This window comes from Lepidochelys olivacea (genome assembly GCF_965140295.1).
Source record: "Lepidochelys olivacea isolate rLepOli2 genome assembly, chromosome: 5".
NCBI lineage: Eukaryota > Metazoa > Chordata > Testudines > Cheloniidae > Lepidochelys > Lepidochelys olivacea.
Genome location: NC_140415.1, coordinates 23,037,012 through 23,063,435, shown reverse-complemented (window position 1 = coordinate 23,063,435; position 26,424 = coordinate 23,037,012). Strand labels below are relative to the sequence as shown.

The following is a 26,424-nucleotide window of genomic DNA, read 5'->3' as shown; positions in this document are numbered from 1 at the left end:
TGTTTTATTTGTCTTTTTTTTCTTTTTATCTTGATACAGCTGTGGACAGACTTACAAACCTCCTCATGTCTTCAGGGACAGATGGTTCAGATCAGGCTGACCCCTGCAGCATCCTTGTAGCTGAAGAAGAAACCAGTTCTGGGAGATGTGAAGAAAAGACTTTGCAAAACGAAAATCCAGAGAATGTCACAAAGAGAACAATGCTGCCACCTGATGCCAAGACCGAAGAGGTGCAAGCAGGTTTCTCGGAGGTCAGCTGTGCCAAGGACAGTGCTGTGAGCCCAGTCACTGATATTGATGACTTCATCAGCAAATTGAATTCTTCAGAGGATAGAACTTCGCAGTCTCTACTGACAGTAGCAAGCCCCAGAGATGAGTACACTGCTGAGTGCAGTTGTGAGACAGAGGAAGGTTGTTCTACTAATTCTGAGCCAGATATAACGAAGAAGGAGCTATCTGAAAAAACTGTGAATTATGCAGCTAATGCACAGGGGATTTTGGGGTTATCAGTACTGGATTCCATTAATACAGGCAAACTTTTCACTGTGAATAAAAGCTGCTTAAATAACTATTCTAGGAATTTTAGCAGTTTAAGTGTAGATGATTTGCCTGCAGCAGACTCTGTGGAAGATACAAGAAATGAACCATTTCCAAAATCAATGTATGGTGCTGTGGAGGATTCTCCTTCAGACACAGAATCTCTCACCGAAGCCCCGGATTCTACTGGTGACAGTTTGCTCTTGCCATCCGCTGATGGTAAATCCTCTGAAACCTGCAATGTTACAGAGTCAGATGAGGAGCAAATTGAAATTTGCTGCATGACTAATGAGCCACGTCAGCCGATTCAGGAGAATCAGCAGCTCACGTCTGCTAGAAGCATATTTCATCATTCCCCACCATCCTCTCACACTGCAAAAGTTTTACAAACAGAGAGCGGTGCGGTATATAGTTCACTGGATACAAACAATGACAAAGCTCCATTTATACTAGAAGATCAATGTAATTCAATTCTACACACCCCACAGCATTTAAATACTGTTCCAGCCACTCCCTTACATTCTTTCCCTTCAGTTTCTCTACCAGATAAAGAGACCCTCAGCCCTCCATTGGGTGTTCATCCAGTTTGCTCCTTCCATAACAACGGTGCCTTAAGTACAGAAGACAGAATGGGCTTGGAGAACAATGAAAAATCTGGGAAACCGTGTGAGTCTTCCAAAGATAATATGGCTTTGCAAAGCAAAAATATGAGTTTCTGCACTACTGAGAAGGTGAATGGCTTGGAAAGCAATTTGCTGGACAAAGAACAACATGATAAAAAACAAGTATCCAATTTTGAAAGTGAACTGGTGGCTAATGAGTGCATTCACAAGGTTAGTTATCATTCTGCTTTGACAAAGAAGGAAACAAACAGTTTGGCTAATTTGAATAAAACTGATAGTAATCGGATAGACTCTTTATCACAAAGATCAACACTCACGTCCAGGTCACCCACTCCTACTAAATCAAAAGATCTAAGTAAGGCTGGTACGACCCAGGACTTGTCAGGGAAAAACGAAAAAGTTAATGGTGGGCCATTGGGAAGAAGTTGTAATGCAAAAATCCAAAGTTCCAGCACAAGCTACAGCAAGGGAGTTACAGTACAGCACAGCCCAACCTCACAGAAAAAATCGCATCATGAAATTAAGGCAATGGCCCAAAGGACTATTGTGGAAACACTTTTAAATAGTCAGAGAGCCAAAACAGGACCAAAGCTAAAGGGCCTTACTATCAAAAGTAAAACGAAGGCAAATTCAGAAGCTCCGAGCTTTAATCCTGCAAAAGCCAGTGGGACTGATCAGAGAAGAACTTCCGTTTCTCCACAGTTATCACCCAAGCTTCTAGGAAAGAAAGTCTCTGTGTCCCGTAACCTACCTACAAACGTGGAACCTGGCAAGAGCACACCACCAGTCTCTAAGACTCTTAAATCCGAGCAAGAAAATAAACCATCTCTAGCTGTGCTTGAAGAAACATCACCACCTCCGTTGAATGGCAGCAGCAGCTCAGTGGAAAACAATGAAAAGCAATCAAGGGGCAATAGTGAGCTAAGTGTTGCTGGGGAAATGGAGCAACAGAGAGAAGGTGAAAAACAAAAAGAAAGGCCGGCTTCAGTGCAGCAGCATGTGTGTAATGAGAAGGGAGTTAAGATGCATGTTGGTGATTTCAAAGCTAGGGAAGATCCGACCAAAGTAACTACCTCTCCTAAGCAGACGCTGAAAGGTGAGTATGTGAAAAAGAGAGCTGAAAACCATGGCGCAGGCATAAACCTGATAAACAGCAGTTACAGTGAAGATGATATTCAGCAATTAGGTCCTCAAAACCTAGAAGTCTGTAACAATCACTCCTCCTCACTGAGTTCTCCCCCGATTCAGCAGGAGCAGCCAGAAGGCCAGGAAATCCAACGCACATTCATTGAGGTGAGGTTATCCTCCTCCTGTTCCTCCCTAGCACCATCTTCAGAGCACCTGCTGCTGGAAAAGGCAGAAGCTACCAATACAAAGGTCAGCCAGTTAACTGAGGAGATAGGGGATGGCCAGTATTTCACTCAAGTAGATACCGTTGGGGATGGAAATCGACACAGTGCATCCAAAACCGTGACGAGGACTTACTCAATGCCAGCCCAGTTGTCGAGTCATTTGAGAAAGGACAGTAATGTTATAGATGTTTCAGCACACCCCATGCAAGGTGTTCAGAACAATGTTTCAGGGATGCTAAAAATTGTCCATCTCAGGGTGCTGAATGGCCAGGGCACCCAGGATGGAAAAGAGCAAATACACACTCCCCAAAGTGTCCAGAAACCAAGCCTGGAGCAGCTCTCTTTAGCTAATGAAAATAGCTGCCCTGCCACAGATAAACTAAAAACTTTCAAGAGAAATTATTATTATTATGAACTGAACTGGCCACAAGAATCTACCTCATCTTTCTCTGTGAAACAGAGGATCAAATCTTTTGAGAATCTGGCAAATTTCGATAGACCAGTTGTTAAAGCTATAGACATACATTCAACCTCCATGAGTTCTAAACCATACGTTGGTAGACGATCATCTAGTGGGATATCCTCCATAAGCACTACCAGCACAAATGATGCAGTGCAGACATTGAGGCGAAGTTTGAGTTCATGTAGCGACAGTCAAAGTCCAACATATCCTCAGAAATCGCAAACAAATGTAATCTTAGCACATGTGCAGCAGAATTCAGCAGACAGCAGCAAAGACAACATTCATTTAAAGAAAAGCAAGGGAGAAGACACTTCAGGAGATCTGCATGTCTCATCGCCCACCACACCTCACATCCGAAGAAGCAGGGGTTACGGCAGGCATTCACTGTCCCGCATGAAGCTCCGAGAGCTCAGAGCATTGAGCATGCCAGATCTTGACAAGTTGTGCAATGAGGACTTCTCAGTGGAACCCGAGGCCACCCATTTCAAAACAGAACTGGAAATTACACCCAGGAAATCACTCGGCCTGCCTGTTGAAAATGTTTCAAATCTGAATGCATCGTCTGCCCTCTCCAACCTTGCAAAAATGAATCGGCTATGTTCTAAAGGGAGTAGTCCTTGGAATAGTGGCTTGGGGACTCCTGGGTCAGCATCTGACGATGATGTGCCACATGACAGCTCCCCAGATAGGAAGCCATCAGAAAAAAGCTGGTCAATCAGGTTAGTTTAATGTTCTGTAGTTATTGATTGAAAAAGCATTTCCTGAAATATTGTTCTTGTCATTCCTGCAGTCTTTTCTCTGGCAAAACTTCCAGCTATGTAGGACCTAATTGCAAGCCCACTGAAGTTAATTATATTTCAATGGAATGGCTTTAGATCAAGCCCTCACTCCGCTATCAGTTGGACACAGTGTTTCTCAAGCTTTAAGTATTGTATATTATGGCTGTTTGGTGAGAAACATGGCAGAGGTGGCTGCATTTCAGTCGTGGCTGAAATGCCCTGTATAAAACGGGCTGGATCCCATGCGGTGCTGAGCGCCTGTTGCAAATTCCTGAGCACCCTCAACATTCACTTAGGTCAAGGCACTGAAATGAAGCCTCTGGGATTTTAGGGTGTTGAGCAGTTTAGAAGAGATTCCACATTTCCCTTCTCTCTAGCCCTCCTTCACTTTCTTTCCTTTAACACTCTCTCTCTCTCTCTTTTTTTTTTTTTTAAGGTAATCTAAAGTGAGATAACTGTTGTTCCTTGCCCACCTTAGATGGGAGCCTGTCATTGTAGTTCGCTTTTCCTAATATGGCAATTACTGAGCTCACTGACACTCTAATAGCAATATTTTTAAAAATAATCTCCCTTTGTTTTATCCTGTTGGTGGTTCAGATCTTTAAGAAAGATACAGGGCTTCATTTCCAGGCCCATTTAAATTTGGCCTCCCTTTTTGCACCACAGTATACAGCCTTTCGACACTTGATTCGTGTGTGCAATCAGAGGTGTAAATTGCCTAAAGTGAAGATGCATGTAATGGAGGACATCTGAAAAATGTTTTTCACCATTTAAAGAAATAAAAGTAACAAAAGTGGTGAAATAAAGCTCAGGTAATTGATGCTAATGTGAAATGTACTGTACTTAGTACTGAAACATATCCCTTCATTCTGACAGAAATACAGTGCAGCATTTTACATTTATGTGTATATTATTTTTAGCTTGGACCAGCTATTAGTCTCAACCCTGGACCAGCAGAAATTGCAATCTGTTTTATCATCAGTAAAGGCAAAATGTGATATCATCACTGTGCTCCAAGAAGTCAAAGAACAGGCAGAGGTAAGAAATGGAAGATCAAAACTTAAAATCACTAGCCACATTTTAGGTTTCAGAGTAACAGCCGTATTAGTCTGTATTCGCAAAAAGAAAAGGAGTACTTGTGGCACCTTAGAGACTAACCAATTTATTTGAGCATAAGCTTTCGTGAGCTACAGCTCACTTCATCGGATGCATCCTGTGGAAAGTACAGAAGATCTTATTATATACACACAATATAATAACAACATAAGATAATAAGATCTTCTACACTTTCCACAGGATGCATCCGATGAAGTGAGCTGTAGCTCACGAAAGCTTAGGCTCAAATAAATTGGTTAGTCTCTAAGGTGCCACAAGTCCTCCTTTTCTTTTAGCCACATTTTAGTTATCTATGTAAGTAAGTTCTTTTTTAATACAGGTTAAGATCCATTCCAGACAGGTTTAGAAGACATCCAGTAGCCCCATTTTCAGTGATAACCTATCACCATTGATGGCACCACTGCTTGCCCGTAATTTTGTAGCTTAGAATGTCTGCCATAAACTCATGTGGTTCATTTGAAGGACTTTTTAAAAGTTATTTTGATGGCAGGTATAACTGGCTTACTCCTCTAATGTGAAAGCAATTGTGATCCACAGTGAAATGGTCTATTCTGCAAATCTGTTGGTGGAGCATGTCTCTGTGTCAGGCACTACCAGAGCTTAGAAAGTCTTTGAGCTAGCAAGTAGCTGCAGGCCAGCTTTAACACCGTTAACCCCATCTGGCTCAAACCAAGTTCTCAGCCAAACATGAAATGCCAATCTTCGCACTTACTGTAAGCTTCCTGTTTTTTATTATCATTAAAGGCAATGAAAACAGAATAATCTTGGTTTAAATGTGTACTGGCAGCTTGGCAGCAACATGAAGCATGGCTGCTTGGGACACCCAATGTTGCAAGAGGCTCCTGGCTCCTCTCTCTTACCCCTCTGGTCCACGGAGGCCAGGCACTGTACTAAGGCAACCTTCAGTGGCCAGGTTCCTAAAAGCCTCCCAAGTGAAATTGTTGCCAATTTAGCCTGCATGCACATGTGCGAGTGTGTGAGTATTCACATGGTAACCACAACACTTGAGGAATTGAGTGTAAGTGACATCTGGTGCATATCACCAGCTAGTGAGGTAGATTTGGAAAGTTTCTGAACTTTATTTGTGAAGGTCACAGTTTCAAATATGAGATGGGATGGGGAGAACCAGGACCTCCTAGAGTGACTTGATTTTATCTTTCCCAGGACAGCCTAGTTAAAACTTTTGAGTCCCCAGAGCTGGGTGAGCCCAGGTGGGTATGGCAGCTTTTCCAGAAATACTAGAACTGGATTTTATTCGTGGCCAAAAATAATTTAAATGCACTTTCAAGTATTTTACATGGAATCTTAGAGAGATTATTTATTCATGCCCGTTTTTAAAATCAGAGAACTCAAATATTTATAAAACTGAATGCTTTTTGGAAGGACTCTATGTCTGCATAGTTTCTCATATCACACTTAAGGCCAGTATGGCACATAGGCTGGAAAACTTTAGTCACGTACTGAATTGAAGCCTACAATAGAGGAGTTCTTCAGAATTATACAAGCACTGAAATATGATGTGGGCGTCTTTGTCTGATTCAGACTGGAAGCTCCTCTGGGCAGAGATTGTGTCTTCCTTTATGTCTGTGCAGTGCTGAATTTCCTGCTAGCGTTCAAAAACAATGAGGGCAATTAACTATTCAGAGAATTTACCAAGAGTTGTGGTGGATTCTCCATCACTGGCAATTTTGAAATTAAGTTTGGATTTTTTTTAAGAAAAATACTCTAGTTCAAAGGGAATTATTAGAGGGAAGTTCTCTGGCCAGTGGTATGCAGGAGGTCAGACTTGGATGATCATAGGGCTCCCTTTGGGGCTTTGAATCTCTGAATAAATATTAGGAAAATAAAGAAAAAAGAGAACATTGAAAGATAATTGTTGTGCAGATAGGGTTTTTTTTTGTTTTTGTTTATTATTGTTAAACTAGTGCTAGGTTTTAAAGGGCTGGCCTTGTGGTTAAGGGACAGAACTGAGATCAGAGCTCCTTCCCGCCGTGCCACTGATTTCCTCTGTGACGTTGGGCAAGTTACTTAGTGCCCAGTCTGTTGAGATGAAGACTTTGGGAAGATGAGTATGCACAGCAGCTCACAGGATCAGGAACCTGAGCACTTCATGCCTCAGTTTCCTCATCTGTAATATAGGGCTAGTAATAATTACTGGCCTCACTGGGTGGTTGTGCGCTTAGATTAATGGATTCCTGTGAAGCACAACTGGATTATCAGATGGAAGGTATTACAGTATGCCATGTCCTTATGGGGCGTAGCTGTGCAAAGCAAGAATGAGATAATGTTCAGATTGTGTATGTGTCTAGACTGGGATGTTTAGTCCTAGGAAACCAGGAAAAGCTGAGGTGATATCAGAATAGCAGGTGGGGGAAACAGTAGGTGCATTCCAGGCAGAGCTGCATGACAGAATATGAAGTAGAAGTAGGGTGTTAATGTGCAGCCACATACTTACTATGTACACAGGATAGCTGGATACCGTTACCATGCAATACCGTTATCTGGCTGGGATGATTTAACTGGGAATTGGTCCTGCTTTGAGCAGGGGGTTGGATTAGATGACCTTCTGGGGTCCCTTCCAACCCTGATATTCTATGATTCTATGATTCAATCTGCTGCATTTAGCACACTGTGCTAAGGACCCTCCTGGATTTTAGTGTTGAACTCATTTATAATTATTGTATTCTTTCGTTTTCTCATCCAGTGACAGAAGGCTGCTCTGACTTAAACCAGCTGGTTACAGCCCCATAGGGCTTTTCTGGCAGCCAGGGGTTACCGGGCCGTGGGATGTTTGGTCACATCTGCTTTCTTCTGGGGAACACCTCTACACGGGGTGCTCAGTGAGGGGTGGGGACAACAGCTTTGTGCACGGGTCTTTCCAGCTCCAATGCATCACAGAATCATAGAACTGGAAGGGACTTCGAGAAGTCATCTAGTTCAGTCCCCTGCACTCAAGGCAGGACTAAGTATTATTTAGACCATCACAGGAGATGTTTTCTTTCCTCTCTCACCCCCAGCGAATTCCTCCCTCAATAACCTGATGCATCACTGTGGATGCAATCTCTAATTTGCTGCGACCCCCCAGGAATTCGCCGTTTCCCTTTCCCCACCCTGCAACACCTTAGCAGTCTACCTCGGGTCACGCCCAATCCACCCTGGCCAGCTCTTAGACTGGCCCAGCACTCCCCAGAGCTGCCCTTCACACAAGGGAATCCTCCAAAGGCCACTGAATTGCCACAGAACACCCATAGTGTGGCCAAGAATCAGGCCCATTATATTTACAGTACAACCCTTAATAGTGTTCGCTTCCCCCATGCCTTTTAGACTGGGGCTTTAATTTAAAAGACAACCCTCTGAGTTAAACACATTTTCAGTCCAGTGAACTAAATATGTCATTTAATGGTAAATAGATTAAACTGTGTCAGGGCCTCGATTCTAATGAGATGCCATTAATTTAAGCATTGGCAGTTCCTGGAAATGCTAAGAGCTGGACACGATCCAAGGCCAGATGCTGCTTTACAGTGTCAGCGCCTGATGATTTGCAGCAGGTCCAGTTAATATCTTGTTACTGCCACCAGACTATTGTTTATTGTCTTATTTATACTGGAAAATGTCTATACAGGCTGTTCATAACAGTATTCCTTTCACCCTAATAACTGATGAATGCAAGACACCCAACTTGATAGTCTCATCCAGCGTAGCAAACTCTGTGCTCTGGCAGTAGCCCACCATTTCATATAAATCAGTTTTACAAGCCACGTTGAGCCCTGGTGAAAGCAGGTGCCATTCCATGGTCTTCACTGGAGTGCCACTTGTTTATACTGAGGCTGAATTTAGCCCAAAGTGTTCAGATCACTGAAGAGTTCTCTCCGCCCTTTGCTGGGATGTGAAGTGGAATGGTCCTTGTGGTACCTGGAATTCCAGTGCTGTCAAGCCTTGCTTTTGCACATCCCATGTCATACTGTAGAAAATAGAATTTTTCACTTGCAAGTGTGATCAAAGATGATTAAGGATGATCAAGGGCTGATTGAATCTGATCAAAGATGATCAAGGGAACAAAGACTCAAACAGTCCCCAAACACACAATCCCAACTGACACCTTTGAGTATCCTGAAAGAGAAAAACTAACAGCCAAAAAGCCAAACAAGCTCATTCACACCTTGCTCAGCAGGGAGATCTCCCTCTCAAACTCCTCTGTTCACTAGCTCCCTTAGTGGTTGGTACTGAAAGGTAAATACAGTACATCGTAGTCCTCCTTAGTATGTTGCATGAAACTGTGATAGACTGGACAGCCCATGGGTTTGGCAATAGGATACCTTTTATTTATTGGTCGTTGGCTTGAATTCAGTCCAGGTCAGGAATGGCTGATAGTTGTCACCAGCTGATGACTGGTGACTGGATTTATGTGAAACCAGTTAGTCTCATGCACAATTCTTGTTGGCAGTCCTAGGGTATGCCTCGACTTTAATCACGGGATATGATTGCATCTGAGGGCAACATACGTGAGTTAGATTTCATCTAGCTCATTTGGATCCTGGAGCAGTAAAGACACAAGAGTGTGAATGTCAGCGTGGGCTGGACAAACCCGCTTAGCACCCTGGGTAATTACTCATGGGGATAAGCCAGGCTGAAGCTCATGCTGCCGTGGCTTCGCTATTCTGGGACCTGAGCTAGCGAGATTAAAGCTAGCTCAGGTATGTCAGCTCGAGCGGCAATCACACCCAGCCGTTACAGTGTAGACATCCCCTTCGGTAGAAGTCCAAGAGCTGAACAGGTGCAGAAACCGAACTATTGCTGTAGAGGATCCATTCAGGGTAGAACTAGGGTGCAATGGTGTTGTCTTAGATTAATAGATTATAAGGCCAGAAAGGGTCCTCTGTGATCATCTAGTCTGACCTTCAATCAGCCAGCTGCAGGGGTCAGGAAGGGCTCCCTCGCCCCATGTTTTCTGGGGTTTTTTTAGTCTGCTTCCTCTGAAGCATCAGGGATGGCCACAGCTGGAGAAAGGGACATTGGAAGGGGTGGGCCAGGGCTCTGAGGTGGCAACAAGGCTGCTTGATCATTTCCGTGCCATTGCGGGGGGCCTTGGGCACTGGCATACTTTGGGCCCTCCTATTCGTTGCCTGTGGTATAAAACACTCTAGTCTCCCACGGGCTGTAAAACTCTGGTCTAATTTTGGTTGTTGGGTTTAGTGTGTGGGTGTGGGGTGGTGTTGGTGGCCTGTGCTATACAAGGGGTCAGACTGAATGATCTGGTGGCCTTAAACTCTATGACTCCCCATATAACACAGACCACCCCTGAATTAATTCCTGTTTGAACTAGAGCATGTCTTTTAGAAAAAATCCAATCTTGATTTAAACATTGCCAGTGATGATCAACCCAGCACAACCCTGCTTAAGTTGTTTCATTAGTTAATTACCCTTCCTGTTAAAGATGTGTGCCTTATTTCTAGTCTGAATTTGTCTGGCTTCAGCTTACAGCGATCAGCTCTTTGTCGGCTTGATGGAAGAGCCCCAGTTACTGTCTTCTGAGAGAGCCTGGACTGCTGCTCATGCTGTACCCACTGTGTGAATAAACACACGACTTCAATCTGACTCCTTTCACAAGAACGACATTAGCTTTTTAAAACTGTAAACTCAAGTTGCAGTAGTGTGAGCGTGCTGGGACTCTTTAGCTTGCGTGGGTGTTTTGTCTTGATCTGTGGCTTCCCTCACCATCTTCTGTTCTATTGTTAGAGCAAAGAAGAAGCTTACTTTGTGGTCTTGAATAAAGAAGAAGGTGCTGGCCTGGGATTTAGTGTCGCTGGAGGGATAGATCTGGAGCAGAAATCTATCATAGTAAGTGATGACCGCAAGTCTTTTTCAGCAAAATTGACTGCAAGGCAAGCTGGTAATTAGATCAAGTGTTCATCTAGCAAGTGTCACTGCAAAGTCATAAACCAGGGACTTTGAGAGGCTGCTGCATGCTATCATGAAATCAGAGAGGGAAGTGCCTGGGTGAAAAATAAGTTGATGCAATATTTTTATTACTGAAAATGGATGTCAATTACATTTTCAAACTAGATTTAAAAGTGCTTCTTAGATTAATATGTAACTGGATTATTAATCTATGGGATCAACTGCATCAAAATCCCAAGGGATATAAATAAAATCCCACATACTCAAGGTAAATGTAACCTGTAATGTAACCTGAAATGTAAGTAGATTTCACAGCTTTTGAACTTTTGTCATAAAGTGTCCAGGTATGGAATGTTTTTATAAACCTAAGGACAGCTGTTTCAGACTGAGGCAAACATTCTGGATTTTGCTTCACAATGTACTTTTGGTGACAAGTGAAAACTAATTATAATTACTATTTATAAGGTACTTTTAAACCCAGGACATTGTAAGTGCCATTAAGTGATCCCAAGGAATAAAAAAGTGATACCAAACAACTGAAACACTATCAAAAAGTAGAACCAGTGAGAGAGAGAAAAACAAGAGAACCAATGTGCCATGCAGCAAGCCCTCTGAAGTGGGAAAGCTTTTAGATTCCACACTTATGAAGATGAACCCATTAGATGCTGAGAGTAGGAGGAGGGCATGCCTCAGTCTTTGGACCTGTTACAGGGCGGCACAAATTTCCTTCCCCTTGTCCCTGTGCTTGGGCTGGCCAAAGAAAGGGTCTCAGATGCCTCTTGCAGGTGCTTCACCCGTGTTCTTTTATTTACAGTGGCTGTACAGTCCCGATTCCCCCAACACCTGTCCCTGCTCCGACCCCTCACTGGGTCCTCTGGCCTTTGAGGCTTGTGTCAGCCAGCAGAGACAGAGCCTCAACCCTCCTATCTTTCTGCCTGGCTACCCCCATCCTGAGCTCTTCCCTGGGTTTATATGCCTTCCCAGTCATCAACCCAGCTGGTTCCACTAGGCTCAGCAGACCACACTGAGCCTGCCCTCATTAGGGCCTGGCAGCTGGGCTCCCTGCTAAGGGTCTTGGCTCATACACCCGCCACCCTAAAGGGAAGCAAGGTCTTTAGCAGGGCATCCAAAGGTTTTATACCTCTGCCCTGCGACAGGACCACAGTGACACCTATAGGAATGGTAACTCATTTGAGACCTGGCTCCATTCTTATTGAAGTCAGTAGTCAAACTCCCATTGATTTGAGTGGGAGCAGGGGTAGGCTCTGCCAGGGTGATGAGGCTGTTTGTGGAGCACATATTGGGATCAGGGGGAAAATAACAAGAGAAAATTTCACCCACAAATCCACTTTTAAGCACAAAAACTCCCCTGCCAGGTAGGGTATTATTAAGGGGGTTCATTTTTAATCCAAACTGACACTAATATAGCAATGTTTCAAGCCGCACCCCTGCCTTACAGCCTTACATATATGCATTGTAGCTCCTGCATTTTCCCAGAGCTTCCTGCCTTGGCTTCTGGTCAGAAGTGCCTCCTTATATGTCTCCCCTCTGAGTTACACCCTTCTTTCAAGATATTGAGCCTAACCACAGCTACAGTTAGTTAGCGCCTCACTGGGAGTGCCCCCTTACACTGCCTCTGAAACCTGCCTGGAAACGGTAGCCTCTGAAACTAGGGTTCTTTAGCAGGGCCTCCTCCTGGGGACTGTGTTGGGGTGAGGTACAGCAGGGCATTGGGTCCTTTCTAGGGGATGCCCAAAAGACTTGCACTCCCCCTCGTAAGTGCCAGACAGTCTATGAAATACCTTGAGATAAGCATACAGAATTGTCCTCACAAATTCACAGCATGAGCCTTTTTGAAAGGAAGCATATAATAGTGCTCCAACAGCTGCTCAGCATCTTGTAAACGAGTCTTTAAAAATCCAAAGTTGCTGCTTTCGGGCCATTTTCTTCTATCAGTTACACCAGCACAAATCCTGAGCCAGTCTACTGGAGCCCAAGGGGTTACTCCAGATTTTCTCCACTCTAATTGCCCTCTAGAATTTTCCATATTTGCAAGGAAAAAATAGTTTACATAACCAAAAAGACTGTTAAATCTGTGATGGTGAAGAGAGTATTGGAACAGCCAAATCATCACAAAAAGGCACTCGAAGCTGCACAGTTGACCATGTAACAGCCAATGTAAAATACACAGTTATCTCTGCAGCTACTTCTTTGTGCCCAATCTTGCAGACACTTTAACCTGGCATCGTGCTTGGGGCACCTCATAGGAACATAGGACGGAAAGAGACTTCCTGGGTCATCGAGTCCTGTCCTCTCCTATAGCAAGGAGCCCTGTCATATAACCCCATTCATAAATTTATTAAGCTCTATCTTAAAATTAGTTGGCTTACTTGGCCCCACTACTCCAATTGGCAGGCTCCTTTGATGGTTAGAAACCTTCTTCTAGTTTCCAGCCTAAATTTATTCCTGGCCAGTTTATATCCATTTATTCTTGTGTCATCATTGTCCTTCGGCTTTAATAGCTCTTCTCGCCCCAATATTTATCCCCTGATGTACTTACAGAGAGTAGTCAGATCCTCTGTCAGCCTTCGTTTTGCTAGTATCCTCTTATAAAATAGGCCTACTGTTCCCCAGATCATCCTAGTAGCTCTGCTCTGAACCTATTCCAGTTTGAATTCCATTTTTCAGATCTACCAAATTCACGGCCATGAAAAACGCGTCACAGACCGTGAAATCTGGTCTCCTCCTGTGAAATCAGGTCTTTTACATGCTTTTACCCTATCCCATACAGATTTCACGGGGGAGACCAGCATTTCTCAAATTGGGGGTCCTGACCCAAAAGGGAGTTGCAGGGGGCTCACAAGGTTATTTTAGGGGGGGGAAGGTCACAGTATTGCCACCCTTACTTCTGCACTGCCTTAAGTGCTGGGCGGCCGGAGATCTGCGGCTGTTGGCCGGGCTCCCCGCTCTGAAGGCAGCACCCCGCCAGCACAAGTAAGGGTGGCAATACCATACCATGGCAGCCTTTCTTCTGTGCTGCTGCCTTCAGAGCTGGGTGGCCAGAGAGTGGCCGCTGCTGACTGAGGGCCCGGCTTTGCACGCAGCAGCGCAGAAGGAAGGGTGGCAATATACCATACCATGCCAGTCTTACTTCTGCGCTGCTGGAGACAGTGCTGCCTTCCGAGCTGGGCTCCCGGCCAGCAGCCGCCGCTCTCCAGCGGCCCAGCTCTGAAGTGCGCCGCTGCCAGCAGCAGCGCAGAAGTAAGGGTTACAGTACCCCAACCCCCACTACAATAATTTTGCGACCACCCCATAACTGAAATTTACTATTTTAAAAATCCTATTACTGTGAAACTGACCAAAATGGACCGTGAATTTGGTAGGGCCCTAAACATGGGTGACCAGAATTGTGCGCAGTATTCCAGATGAGGTCTCACCAGTCCCTTTAACAATGTCATTAATATTTCCCTATCTTTACTGATATACCCTCACCGAGACCTTGTCTACTCTGCAGGGTAAGTAGATGTAAGTTACACAACTCAAGTAAGGTAACTTACGTTGACGTAGTCTACAGCAACTTACCGCAGTGCCTACCCCGTGCTATGTTGGCGGGAGACGTTTTCCTGTCGACATAGCTTCAGCCTCTCATTGAGGTGGTGGAATACTGAAGTCGATGGGAGAACATTCTCCCATCAACTTATCATGTCTTCCCCAGACCCACTAAATTGACGCTGCTGCATCGATTGCAGCAGCACCAATTTAGCCCACAGTGAAGACAAGACCTGAGGGTAAACATTATACCTGATGGTGTTTAGAATATCAGACTCTTAGATTGTAAGCTTTTTGGGGCAGAGCCTTCACCTTTATCTGATTTGTACAGCACTATGCGTGTTCCTGATACTATCAGAGTATTAAGTAATAATCTTTCTTTTAGGTCCACAGGGTGTTTTCAAAGGGTGTGGCGTCTCAAGAAGGAACTATCCATTGTGGAGATCTCATTCTGTCAATTAATGGCATGTCTCTGGCGGGTTCAGTCCATGGAGATGTTCTGAATGCTGTGCATCAGGCAAGACTGCACAAATATGCAGTCATTGTCATAGAGAAAAAGAAAGACCGAGAAAAGATTTCATCCAGACTTGAAATATTAGCTACCGGCAGAAAACACTTTGTGCCTGGAAAGGATGTTACCATGGAAATAGGAACAGGTATGATCTTAGTCCAAGAATAGTTGGAAGGGAGTCACTGCAGAGCAGACCAAGGGGAAAATGTCCATATGCTTCAGATTATAAGTGTCTGTTTCTTAGGTGATCAGAGAAAGCAAATGAAATTAATTTTAACTTTTATTTGTACTCTTTGGAAGCCAAATGCAATTTTTAGAAGCCGTCATAAAAAGGTAGACACTTAGATGAACATTTAGGGCCCGCATCAACTCCTGTTCATGTTTATGGCCGTTTTTCCATTGACTTCAGTACGGCATGCATCAGGTCTAACAGGACTCCCGTTTATAATTAAAATGATTATTTCATAACCTTATGGCAAAAGACAAACTATTTTTGATTTACACATACTCGTCCAATCCAGGATGAAATTGGGGATTATGTGTTTGAAGGCGTTTAAAATAACAATAGTGAGTGCAAAAACAAAGAAACCAAATCTAGAAGTACAGTTTATTATTCACAGGGAGTGGAACTGATCTATGAAATGGCAGAATTTAATTTTTATTATGTTTTTATTAAAATATACAAGAAAGGTATTTTGATATTACAGAAAACAGAGCGATCTAGCCAAATCCCAATCCATTCCAAAGATGAGACTGGAGAAAAGTTACAACTTAGCAGCTCATGGTCCCAGTGGCTCTCAGTGGCCTCATGAATAGGTTCCGGATGGGCACATGGCCTTGCTTTGGAGCCGAGATTATACTTGAGATGTTCTGAATGGGTCTCCTGGTTTTAGAACTAGGACACTTTACCATTCTGGTCAGCTGATATTTTCTGACCATGTTGTGTTGCTTGAGGAATATTGCTGATGTTTCTGGGGCTGCACTTCAGTGGTTCCATTGATATCCAGCCTGGAGAAGAGGAATCAATCAGTGATGATGAATAACTGTCATTGCCAAGAGCTCTGATAATGCAGCATCCCTCCAGGGCAGGGATCGGCAACCTTTTGGAAGTGGTGTGCCAAGTCTTCATTTATTCACTCTAATTTAAGGTTTTGCGTGCCAGTAATAATAATCCATGCAATCCACACTGAGCTGTGCCCCCTCTTGGCCCTGTCTGCACTCCTCACTGCCCCAGGCTGGGGCCAGAGCACCACAGCTGGGAGTGGCTGCAGAGCCCCGGCCAGTGGCCGGGACCCCAGACCAGCAGCAGAGTCCCCTGGACCGGTGGCCAGGACCAGCAGCCGGAACCTGGGCTGGCAGGGGCACAGTGGCCGGTACCCCAGGCCAGCAGCAGAGCCACCTGGACCAGTGGCCGGGACCCGGGGCTGGTAGCGTTCTGAGGGGGCTGGCAAACAGAACCCCAGGCCAGCAGTGGAGCCTCTGGGACCGGTGGCCGGGACCCGGGGCCAGTAGCGGGCTGAGCGGGGCCGGCGGACGGAACCCCGGCTGGCAGGGGGCCGGCGGACGTACCCCAGGCTGGTAGCGGAGCCCCGGGACCAATGGCCAGGACCCGGGCAGTGTGAGTGCCACTGAAAATCAGCTCGCGTGCTGCCTTTGGCACGCATGCTGTAGGTTGCTACCCCTGCTCCAGGGTAATCTGCCACTAGCAGTCCAGGTGCTCAGTTCAAGCTCGGCACCAAGAAATGGAGGCACAGAAAAGTCAGTGACCCACTTTTGAAATTGTCAGCTCTAGGCTTTAGCTGAGGCTGTTTTCGTCTATATTGGTATTTTTCTTGCCTTTCTAGTGTTTTTATCCTGAATCATAGTAGAGCATCCAAATACCCGTCAGAGAGAGAGGAATCACTTTATAAATAAATGGATGTGATCTTCAGCTCTGTAAACTGGTGTAACTCCATTGTTTTCAATGGAACCATGCAGATTTACACCAGATGAGGATCTGGCCCAAAATATTTATTACCAAATTGGGGTGGTCAAAGTGTATGCTGCAGATTAAATGTAGTCCATGAAATTTTAATATGCAGCCTATTGGTATCTTCATTTTGATGTAGGGGTGTGGTCTCTGGAAACAACATATGTCAGGATGCAGTATGCCATCTTGATTAGAATGGCCTTTCTGTAACAGTTTTATGGCCACATAGACTTCATGGACATCACTGTAGGTGGACCCCCTGACTTTCTGCTCCAAAAGTCCTCCTGCCACTTGAGCTGAAGAGTGCATAGCCTCTGTGGGCTGCAGCTACTAGAGAGCAACACGATCTCACTTAGAGTCCATCCTGTAGAGTGCAGCTGTTACTCCTGGGAGAATTCTGTGCCAAAAAATTCTGCGCACAATAAAAATTCTTCAAGGCCCTCTTCTGTCCCTGGGAGGATGAGGATCAAGCCTGCAGCCAAACTGTACAGCCTTGGCTGGGCCCTCCACTCACTGCAAGCTGGGCTCTCTAGAATCCAGTGGCCCCTACTGGCAGCCATCAACTCTGCAGCCCCAATTCTGTGGGGAAAACCCAGAATTCTGCACAAATTCTGCATGGCACAGTGGTGCAGAATTCCCCCAGGACAAACACACACTAGCCCATACATTTACATAAGCCCCTTCCCATTAGGCAAAGCTCATTCTCAGATGCCTAAGGTACAGTTTTTAAATTCAACAATTGGCACTAAATTTATGGCTGTATAAATTTGACAGTCACTGGGGCAGGAAGTGGGCAGGGAATAGAACATAAATCATAGAAATGTAGGGCTGGAAAGTGTGCTTGAGAAATTATCAAGTCCAGCCCCCTGAACTGAGACAAGACCAAGTAAACCCAGACCACCCCAACAGATGTTTGTGCAACCTGTTCTTAAAAACCTCCAGTGATGGCGATTCCACAACCATCCTTGGAAGCATATTCCAGAGACGAACTAACCTTATAGTTAAAAGGCTTTTCCCAATATCTGACCTAAATCTCCATTGCTGCAGATTAAGCCCATTACTCTTTTCTCAAGACTAAACATGCCCGTTTTTTTAACATTTCCTCACAGGTCAGATTTTCTAAACCTTTTATCATTTTTATTGCTCTTCTCTGGACTCTCGTCTGTGTAATCACATCTTACTTAAAGTGTGGTACCCAGAATTGGACAGAATACTCCAGCTGAGGCCTCCCAGTGCCACGCAGAGCGGGACAATTACCTCCAGCGTATCACATATGAGACTCCTGTGTTAATATTCCCCAGAACAATAGAGTGACCAGATGTCCCGTTTTTATAGGGACAGTCCCGTTTTGGGGGACTTTTTCTTATATAGGTACCTATTACCCCCCACCCGCTGTCCCATTTTTTCACAGTTGCTATCTGGTCACCCTACAGTACAATATTAGCCTTTTTCATAACTGCATCACAATTTTTACCTGTATTCAGTTTGTGTTCTGCTATAAACCCCTCTGATCCTTTTCAGCAGTACCACTGCCTCTCCTGTTGTTCCCCCATTTTGTAGTTGTACATTGATTTTGATCTTTCTAAGTATAGTACTTTGCATTTGTCTTTATTGAATTTCATCTTGTTGAAATCAGACCAATTCTCCAATTTGTCAAGGTCATTTTGAGTTCTAATGCTGTCCTCTAAAGTGCTAACAACCCCTCCCAGTTTGCTGGCATCTGCAAATCTTAAAAGCACGCTCTTCATTCTGTTATCTAAGTTATTAATGAAAATTTTGTGGGTCCCCACTGGATACATCCTACCAGTTTGACAGTGGACCACTGACAACTACCATTCGAGTACGGCTTTTTGACCAGTTACGCACCCATCTTATAGTAACTTCATCTCGATCATATTTCCCTTGTTTGCTTTTGAGAATGTCATGTGTGACTGTGACAGAAGCCTTACTAAAATCAAGATATATCACATCTATTCATTTGTTCCAAATTCCTGGGGCCATTTCTACATGATTTCTGCATAATTTCTATTAGGTGTAGCAGTATTATGGTTTATAACTTCTGTGGTCCAGCTGCTAGAGGACAGCATACACACACTGGTAGAGATCTGACATATCCATTGATTAGCGAGCAGGAGCATAAATTCACACAAGTCAGTATATTACAAAACCCTCCCTTTAAAAAAAAAAAAAGTGAATGGGTTTTGCTCAAATTAATGTTTGGACAGCCTTGCTCTTTAGAAACCCATCATCCAAGACCTAAATAAGTGGTATCAAATTGAAGACTATAAAGTTTTGCAGCTCATTGTTCTTGTGATTTTTTTAAACACTTCAATTTTTTAAAATTAATTTTTACTAAATCCCGTTGGGCAAATGTTCAGCAGGCCTCCTTAATGTCACCCACAAAAATGTCTAGGAATATCCTTGTTGAACATGAGAAATCTGAATTACTCCACACCTAATAGGTAATTCCACATTGCAAAAACTGACTTGCACATGCCACTCTGGGTTGTGCAACTGCATAATATGCACGTGCCCTTAAAAAAATTTGACTGAAAACATGTTGCAGTTTTAGTAGAAATTAAATGGTGGATCATTTTCTCACCACAGCAAAGAATTGTAGATCCATAACAAAATATTGCACGTATTCTGTTGCAGGTCCAATTGTGGATATGAGTGGTGTCGTTTCTGTTGAACTGTGGAAAACCTCTGCTGGCTTAGGGTTCAGCCTTGATGGCGGAAAAGCTTCAATTTCTGGAGACAGACCTTTGCTTGTAAAAAGAATATTTAAAGGTATCTGGAAAATAAATTTGCATGGCTATAATCCCATTTTCTTCTATTACACACTGTTCAGACTTTGTTGAATTGGATAATGATGGAGCTAAGTTATTTTCTAATGCATTCTATACCTCTTAATAACTAAAGGCCTATTCTTAAAAACACTGATCGTGGTAGTAAGTGCCTCTCCTGCTGACAAGTGTTTGTAGGATTAATGTGGACAGATTGAATAAGTGTGCTGTGATTATGTGCTGGGCTTACCCATTACCATAAATATTGAACTGCAGCCAGCAACATCATTTCATCTAGCATTACAACAGTATTCTATAACAAGCTAGCATTTCACCTCTTGTCTCCCATTCCTGTGAAAAGCAAAGCTGATACTTACGGTGAAGGAGAGCGCAGTGAAACCGTGGTTCTGTGTTCTTCCCAAATACTACTACTCCTGCTCTGACCTTTTACTTCTTTCTCTTTTTTCGTTTTTGTTGAGCTTTCCTCTGAAGTTCTTTATCTACAATATGGTGTTAATTTTCTGCTTCAGGTGCTCTTAGCACAGTGATCAGCCTTCTCCCAAGAGTACAATACACTGGGCATGTGCATTGGAAAGCTGCCATTCTTGGATGCTCTGCCTGTCAGCCAGATGGTTAAACTTAAATGTGTTGCATGCAGAGTGGAAACCAATGCCCAGTACTTTTCACATGGTTTAGTCCTGGCTCTTATGGATACAATCATGTGAAAAGCCGAGTGCCTTCTACAAGGAACTGAGCCTCTTTAGCTCCCATTGACTTCGGTGGGATCCAAGGGTGCTCAGCATCTTGCAGGATCAGGCCCCACGTTCCTATTCTCTTATAAAGGAAAAGAGTCAAAATGAAATCTATATGGCCTAGCAACAAATCAGTTTCACTTTTTAATATTTAATATTTAAACATTTATTTTGTGGAGGAGGGTCACTTTTAATTTTGTATAATAATCATTGTGTGATTATTTGGAACACTCCCATTTATGTCATTAATTACAACTCCTACTGGTGTTTCTTGATACATGATGATACAGCTACGTTATCATAGAGAAAATACACTTTCATCACTAACATATGGTTTCTAACTGGGCAGGAAGTTTACCTCTGTCTATATCCTAAACCTTGTTTGCCCTCTCACTGTTACTAATGATTTCACAGTCCATTGTTTTATCCCTCTGGAGAATAAAACGCCATTTGAGGTTCATACCTGGGTGAAAAATGGCCTGTTACATTTTCTGTGGAAATAACTATTTTTGTCTATGTGAACATGTACATTTATTTAATTCAACAGGTTTTCTTACAAAATATTAGACCAATATACAGCAGTTTTGATGCCCCCATATTGCTTAGTTAATCTTAGCAGAAGCTTTGTTTGACACAACATCTCAAACAACCGGAATTTAACATTATCTCAGCTACGTTAACACTTTACTGTTACTGTGTGCACTATGTTGGAATAAATTGTTAGTGCTGAGTCTCAGGGATTAATAATACAATTGGCATTGTTAGAAGAATCATTTATTTCCCATTTGCCACAGTGGAAAGCAATCCCTTTGTTTTTATATTGACTGTAACTTGTTTGCTTATAGGTGGCGCTGCAGAACAAGCTGGAAAAATAGAAGCTGGAGATGAAATTGTTGCCATTAGTGGAAAATCATTACTTGGTCTCATGCACTATGATGCCTGGAACATCATTAAATCTGTCCCAGAGGGACCAGTTCAGTTGCTGATCAGAAAGCACAGAACTTCAGTATGACAGAAGCACTGTTTGTAGCTACACTTGTTTAAAGCAACGTGTTCATTAGAAATAGTCCTTTCAAAACAGACTACAAGCTGTCCTTACATTTTTGAAGCTGTGTAGAAGTGACTTAATGCTCTGTAGCGGCATGCTAAAAGCATCAGAAGAGCACTGTGATATGCAAACAAGGAACATGTCAGTTTCATGCAGTGTGTTTATAAACTTTACTTTCCCAGGATGTAAGAAGCCAAACAGTAAGAGGACTTTTGTGTCAGGTGGTGTTTTAATGGAACTTCAAAACCTTTTAGCAGATTCTGTTTGAAATGTTTTGCCTGTTCCCAATATTTTTAGTGTTTGGAAATTGGGAGCATAACTCATTTGTTGCTATCCTGTTCACGAGGATGGTTTTTTTTGACTGTATACTGTATCACTTAGCTATAACTTGACTTCAACACACTGACTTGGGGTCCAGTCTGTATTTGTTATAAAAGGAGAATGTCTGGAACAATCTCACTTTATTCTTCTAAGTGCAGTTTTGCTAAAAAAGCATGACAAAAAGAAGTATAATTTTGCACAGCTTTGTAAATCTAAACCACAAACATTTTCTCATGAAGCTCAGAATCATCTAGAAAACTATGAACTGAACACACAACTGTTAAATCAGCTCTCAGTGACATCTCATTAAATCTGAACATCGCACCATATTAATGCATTAGAAGTCTGTGTGCAGACCTTCGTTTAGGGAAAGAAAATCTGTTGCAAATGTTGGATGACTATCTGCAGAGGACTGGAAGGATGGTAGCAGTTTGGGTATCACTTATGGGTATAATTAAGACTAGAGTGTAAAAATTGCAGTCTGAACTTTCAGACTTGGGTTCCTAACGTTAGACACCTGAATAAAAGTGGGCTGATTTTCAAAGATGCTGAGCACTCACAGTTCCCCTTATCTTCAGTGGGGGGCTCGGCACCTCTAAAGATCCACCCACGTTCATTTAGGTGACGAAAAGAGGATTACTGTTGCCTAAGTTTAAAAACTCAAGTTTGAACATTTGAGTCCAAATACCTCGATTTTGCCCAGTTAGATTTGAACTGGCCACACTTGTGGTAGTGGTTATTAATCATTACTTTTCTTCTCAAATATTGATTTTGACATGCACGTGTGCCACCGTGCGTGTTGTAAATATGACTTGGATTGAGTGGGTAATGGACTGGTTGATGGTGATTCTGAATTATGGAATTGGCTTTATCTGCATAGATCATAACTCATTAGATGAAAAACCATATTGCAGAAACAGTTGAATGTCACCTGCACTTATCCTGGATTTTTCACCAATACTCAAAGCATGTATAGAGTTTATATATAACCTATAACAGGTTGTTTTCCTGTGTATTATTTATAGTTTGCTGTTTGAGGGGAAGAAAGTATATGGTATGAGAAGTTAGAACAATTTATTTGCTTAAGTTTGAGATGACTGAATAACACACAAGTGACAGAGCGAAAAGGAACCATCATCCCTAACAGTGAGAACAAGTTGTTTGGTCCAGTGTCCTCAAATTGTCATGGACCCAAAAATAGCCCTGACCAATAGAGGTGTTCCAAATCCAAACCTGGAGCCAGCTCAGCAACCTGCAAATGGCCCCAATATTTATAACGAATGTTCGCTGGATATGTGGTGTTGAAAAGGTCTGGATGGGACCTTAATGTTGTAGCTTGAACCAATCTCTAGTTTATACCATATTTAAATCTATTTATTCAAATGATTTTTATGGTCAATAGCCTTTACTGAATGAAGCGTTTTCTTTTGGTAGTGTTTCTGGCTAGAATACAACTAGTGATGTGTGGAAGTGCATAGAGTTCCTTGTCGCATCCAGAGATTAGGTGTACAGAAAAGTTGCACAACTTTTCTGTCTATATATATATATGATTTTTTTTCAAGTTACATGAACATTAGATTGTCTATCTAGGGAGAGATACCAACAACATCTGGGTACTGAAAAGATGAATGCAGGGCTGAGGCTTTCAGGTGCTCCGCGCACAGAATTTCCAATGAAGCTAGTGGAAGTTCTGCATATGGAGTGTCTGCAGAATTGGATTCGCTTTGTCCCTGATCCTGCAATGAGCTCTGCCTTTGAATGCAACCTTGTTAGCTTTAGTGAGGCTTAATGTGGGCGCAGGATTCCAGCTCCATGGACCTCACTGTGGTATCAGGGCCCATGTTGGGAGGAAAAGATTAGCTGAAATTTATGCTGAAAACAGGGAGAAAATATGACAATTAAATTGTGATGCCTTTTTCAGGAATGATCAAAATCTGAAGTTAGACAAACAGTACGTATAGTAGATACATAAATATGCATGTAGAGTTTAATGCAATATAGTGAATACACACACACATACACACACACACACACATATACACACAGTACAGGAGTGACACTTTGCTATTTTAAAAGGTAAACCACAATTGTGTTTTGAAAAACGGCATTTTTTTCCAATCCAGCATTAGAACTTTACTAAATTCTGAACCAAGAAGCGTACAGATCCCTCACTTTAGTGTGAACTCAAAGAATAAGCTTTTTATCTTGTACGTTAAGCTTACTGAATTTGAGGTGTGTCTTCAAAATGATATATAGTGAATAATATGATTTTCAGACACTTATTTGCAGGTACTATTCACTGTCTGAGAGTGATTTAGAAAGCTTTCATTTTTCCATTATCAAATACTCTCTTATTGTACATACACTTAGAAATATATATTGGGCAAATGCCAACATCAAAACTAGGTGGGTTTTTGTGTGTGTGATAAAATATGAAATGTAATTTAAAGGAATGATGAACTTAACATTTAAGTGCTATGGTTTATTAACATGTTCTGGGTATTATGATACAGTTCTACTAATGATATTTTTATGTTTGTTGTATAATTACTTTTTAATCCTGACATATTAAGCCATGTGATCATTCTTCTTGCCAAAGCCATGTTTTGTGATAGGAATCAGAAGACCTCTATTGATTCTACGAGGGTTAAAATTATTACAATAGTATTTTTCAGCAATTGTGTTGAGGTAACATTACTCAGCAATTTAAAAGGCCATGTTCTAGGAATCTGCTTTCAAAAAGGAAAGAGTGGAGAAAACAGTCATTTGTATTCAATCTTCACCTTGTGGAGGTAAAGTAAGAGTTGTACAACACATGATGCAAATGAAATCCTGCTATGTCTTAATGCAGGGTGGGAGTCTATGGATTAGAAATGTGAAATTAATAGGTATGCAAAGAAAACTAACTAATAATCAGGCTAAGCAGATCATACAACATGTACCTATTACTGTTCTCTAGGAATAGATGACTCTACAGTACTCTTGAAATTTACTAGGGATGATTCTTTATTACACTGTAAACTATTACTTTTCTAGGGTCCTGAAGAAGCCAAAATGAGCCATGGAGGTTCCTTGAGCACCTTAGCTGGCACAGATACAAAGCCTCCTTCCTATCCTATACATCACTGAGCAAGGAAAGAATCTTAAGGTGCCAACAGCCTTACATTTTCTATGATGGATTCTGGTCTCACTTCTACCAGTATTAATTCAGAGTAACTTATTGGAAGTCAGGAGTTTTACACCAGTGTGAAAGTTGGTGTTAGAGCAGAATCAGTCGTGATGAGTCTCTCTCTAGCTGTAAGATAAAAGAATGGGGCCATAGGACTCAAAGATACAATCCTTTTCTGTCCTGAACAATGATCAAGGAACCAACTCAGCATCTTTCAGCTGACCACTGATTTGTGAGGAATGATGCAGAAAGTTCCCCAGACCCAAGCAGATAACTTTGGGTTTTCATTGTTCGCTTCACTGATTGGAGGCCAATCCCCAAGATGGTCCTTTTTCATACTCGGGATCATCACTCAATTCCTTAAGCATTTCAGGGCTATAGTATCTCTTTAGGGCCACACTATTGCAGGTAGAAAGATAAGTGTGTTACCAATCAGTACGTATATAGACATTAATTTGTCCCTGGCCCCAGACAGGTCTGCAGTTCTTCACCATGGACCTGGAGTGGAGGGAATGGCTTTCACAGCAGGGCAGACTTTCTTCTGGATAAGCTGACCAGTCACAGATCTAGCATTCACTGCCTTCCAAGGCTGGAGCAGCTCAGAAGGATGTGCATACTGGATATTGGGGAGGGGGTTGGGCTCTAGTATGATACTGGGCATACAATATCTTGCAGTCCTTATGCATGAAAACCTCTCACTGTCTTCTCTGTGAATTGTATCTGTGTTAAGGGCTAAAGGATTAAGCCTAAAGTTGGGAGGAGGCAGTATGGCTGGTTACTTTCATCCCAATCCTAACAAAACCCTTTTGAGGGTAATAAAGTATTAAGAATGTTTGTGTGACTGACATTTCCAATCAGCCCTCATTCAGAATTAGTCCTGATAACATTCTGCAATCTTCCCCCCCCCCCCCGAAAGCTGGATCAGTCATCCACAGCCAGGTGTTGGAATGTTTAGCTGCTTGTGCATTTAGGGTATGTAAATGTATACATGAAAATATTGATGAGGATTAGAGTAGATCACGTGAGACATTGGAATCCCAATCTAGGTAGGTTTTGTGTGTTCTGTTAAGATGATACACTTCTTGTATGATACTGTATATTGACACTTATTTATATAAATATTACTTCTTTTATTGAAACCCCTTTAAAATGCCTTGTATATTATAAAAAAGTGAGTGCAATAATATGAAATAGACTGTACATTTTCAAAAGTTGCTTTCTCTGTTCTGTAAATCTGCATCTCCATAAATATGGGGTTTTTTAGTGATTTTGAAAAATAAATATTAAGCTTAGTACTTCGCTAGTTGTCCATTTCCACAGCAAAATAAGTGAGTAATGGTCTTTTCAGTTTGCTGTTTGAACCTCTGACCTAACCGCTGAGCTGTAGTCTGGGGGCCAGCAATGGAGGAAATTTAGCAATTGCTGAGAGAGCAGCAAGGACAAATGCAGAAGGCTTTGCAGACCTCCCAACAGTCCCCCCCATGCAGAGGAACAGTCCTTGCGCTTGCCTGGCAGGCTGAGCAGCAAAAGATCCTGCAGGAATTTAGAAGA

The 26,424-nt window shown here is 42.6% G+C and overlaps 1 protein-coding gene across 1 annotated transcript in view; it reads left to right on the top strand.

Moving 5' to 3' along the window:
* PDZD2 (PDZ domain containing 2) overlaps positions 1 to 26,068 on the top strand; it is a 327,010-nt gene extending 300,942 nt beyond the window's left edge. Inside the window, exons 21-26 of the mRNA XM_084629338.1 lie at positions 40 to 3,694; positions 4,675 to 4,792; positions 10,607 to 10,708; positions 14,703 to 14,973; positions 19,453 to 19,587; positions 21,181 to 26,068. Of these exons, the coding sequence (XP_084485464.1) occupies positions 40 to 3,694; positions 4,675 to 4,792; positions 10,607 to 10,708; positions 14,703 to 14,973; positions 19,453 to 19,587; positions 21,181 to 21,347 (4,448 nt within the window). The 3' untranslated portion in view covers positions 21,348 to 26,068. The remainder of the gene's footprint in view (positions 1 to 39; positions 3,695 to 4,674; positions 4,793 to 10,606; positions 10,709 to 14,702; positions 14,974 to 19,452; positions 19,588 to 21,180) is intronic.
* Positions 26,069 to 26,424: the final 356 nt, after the last annotated feature.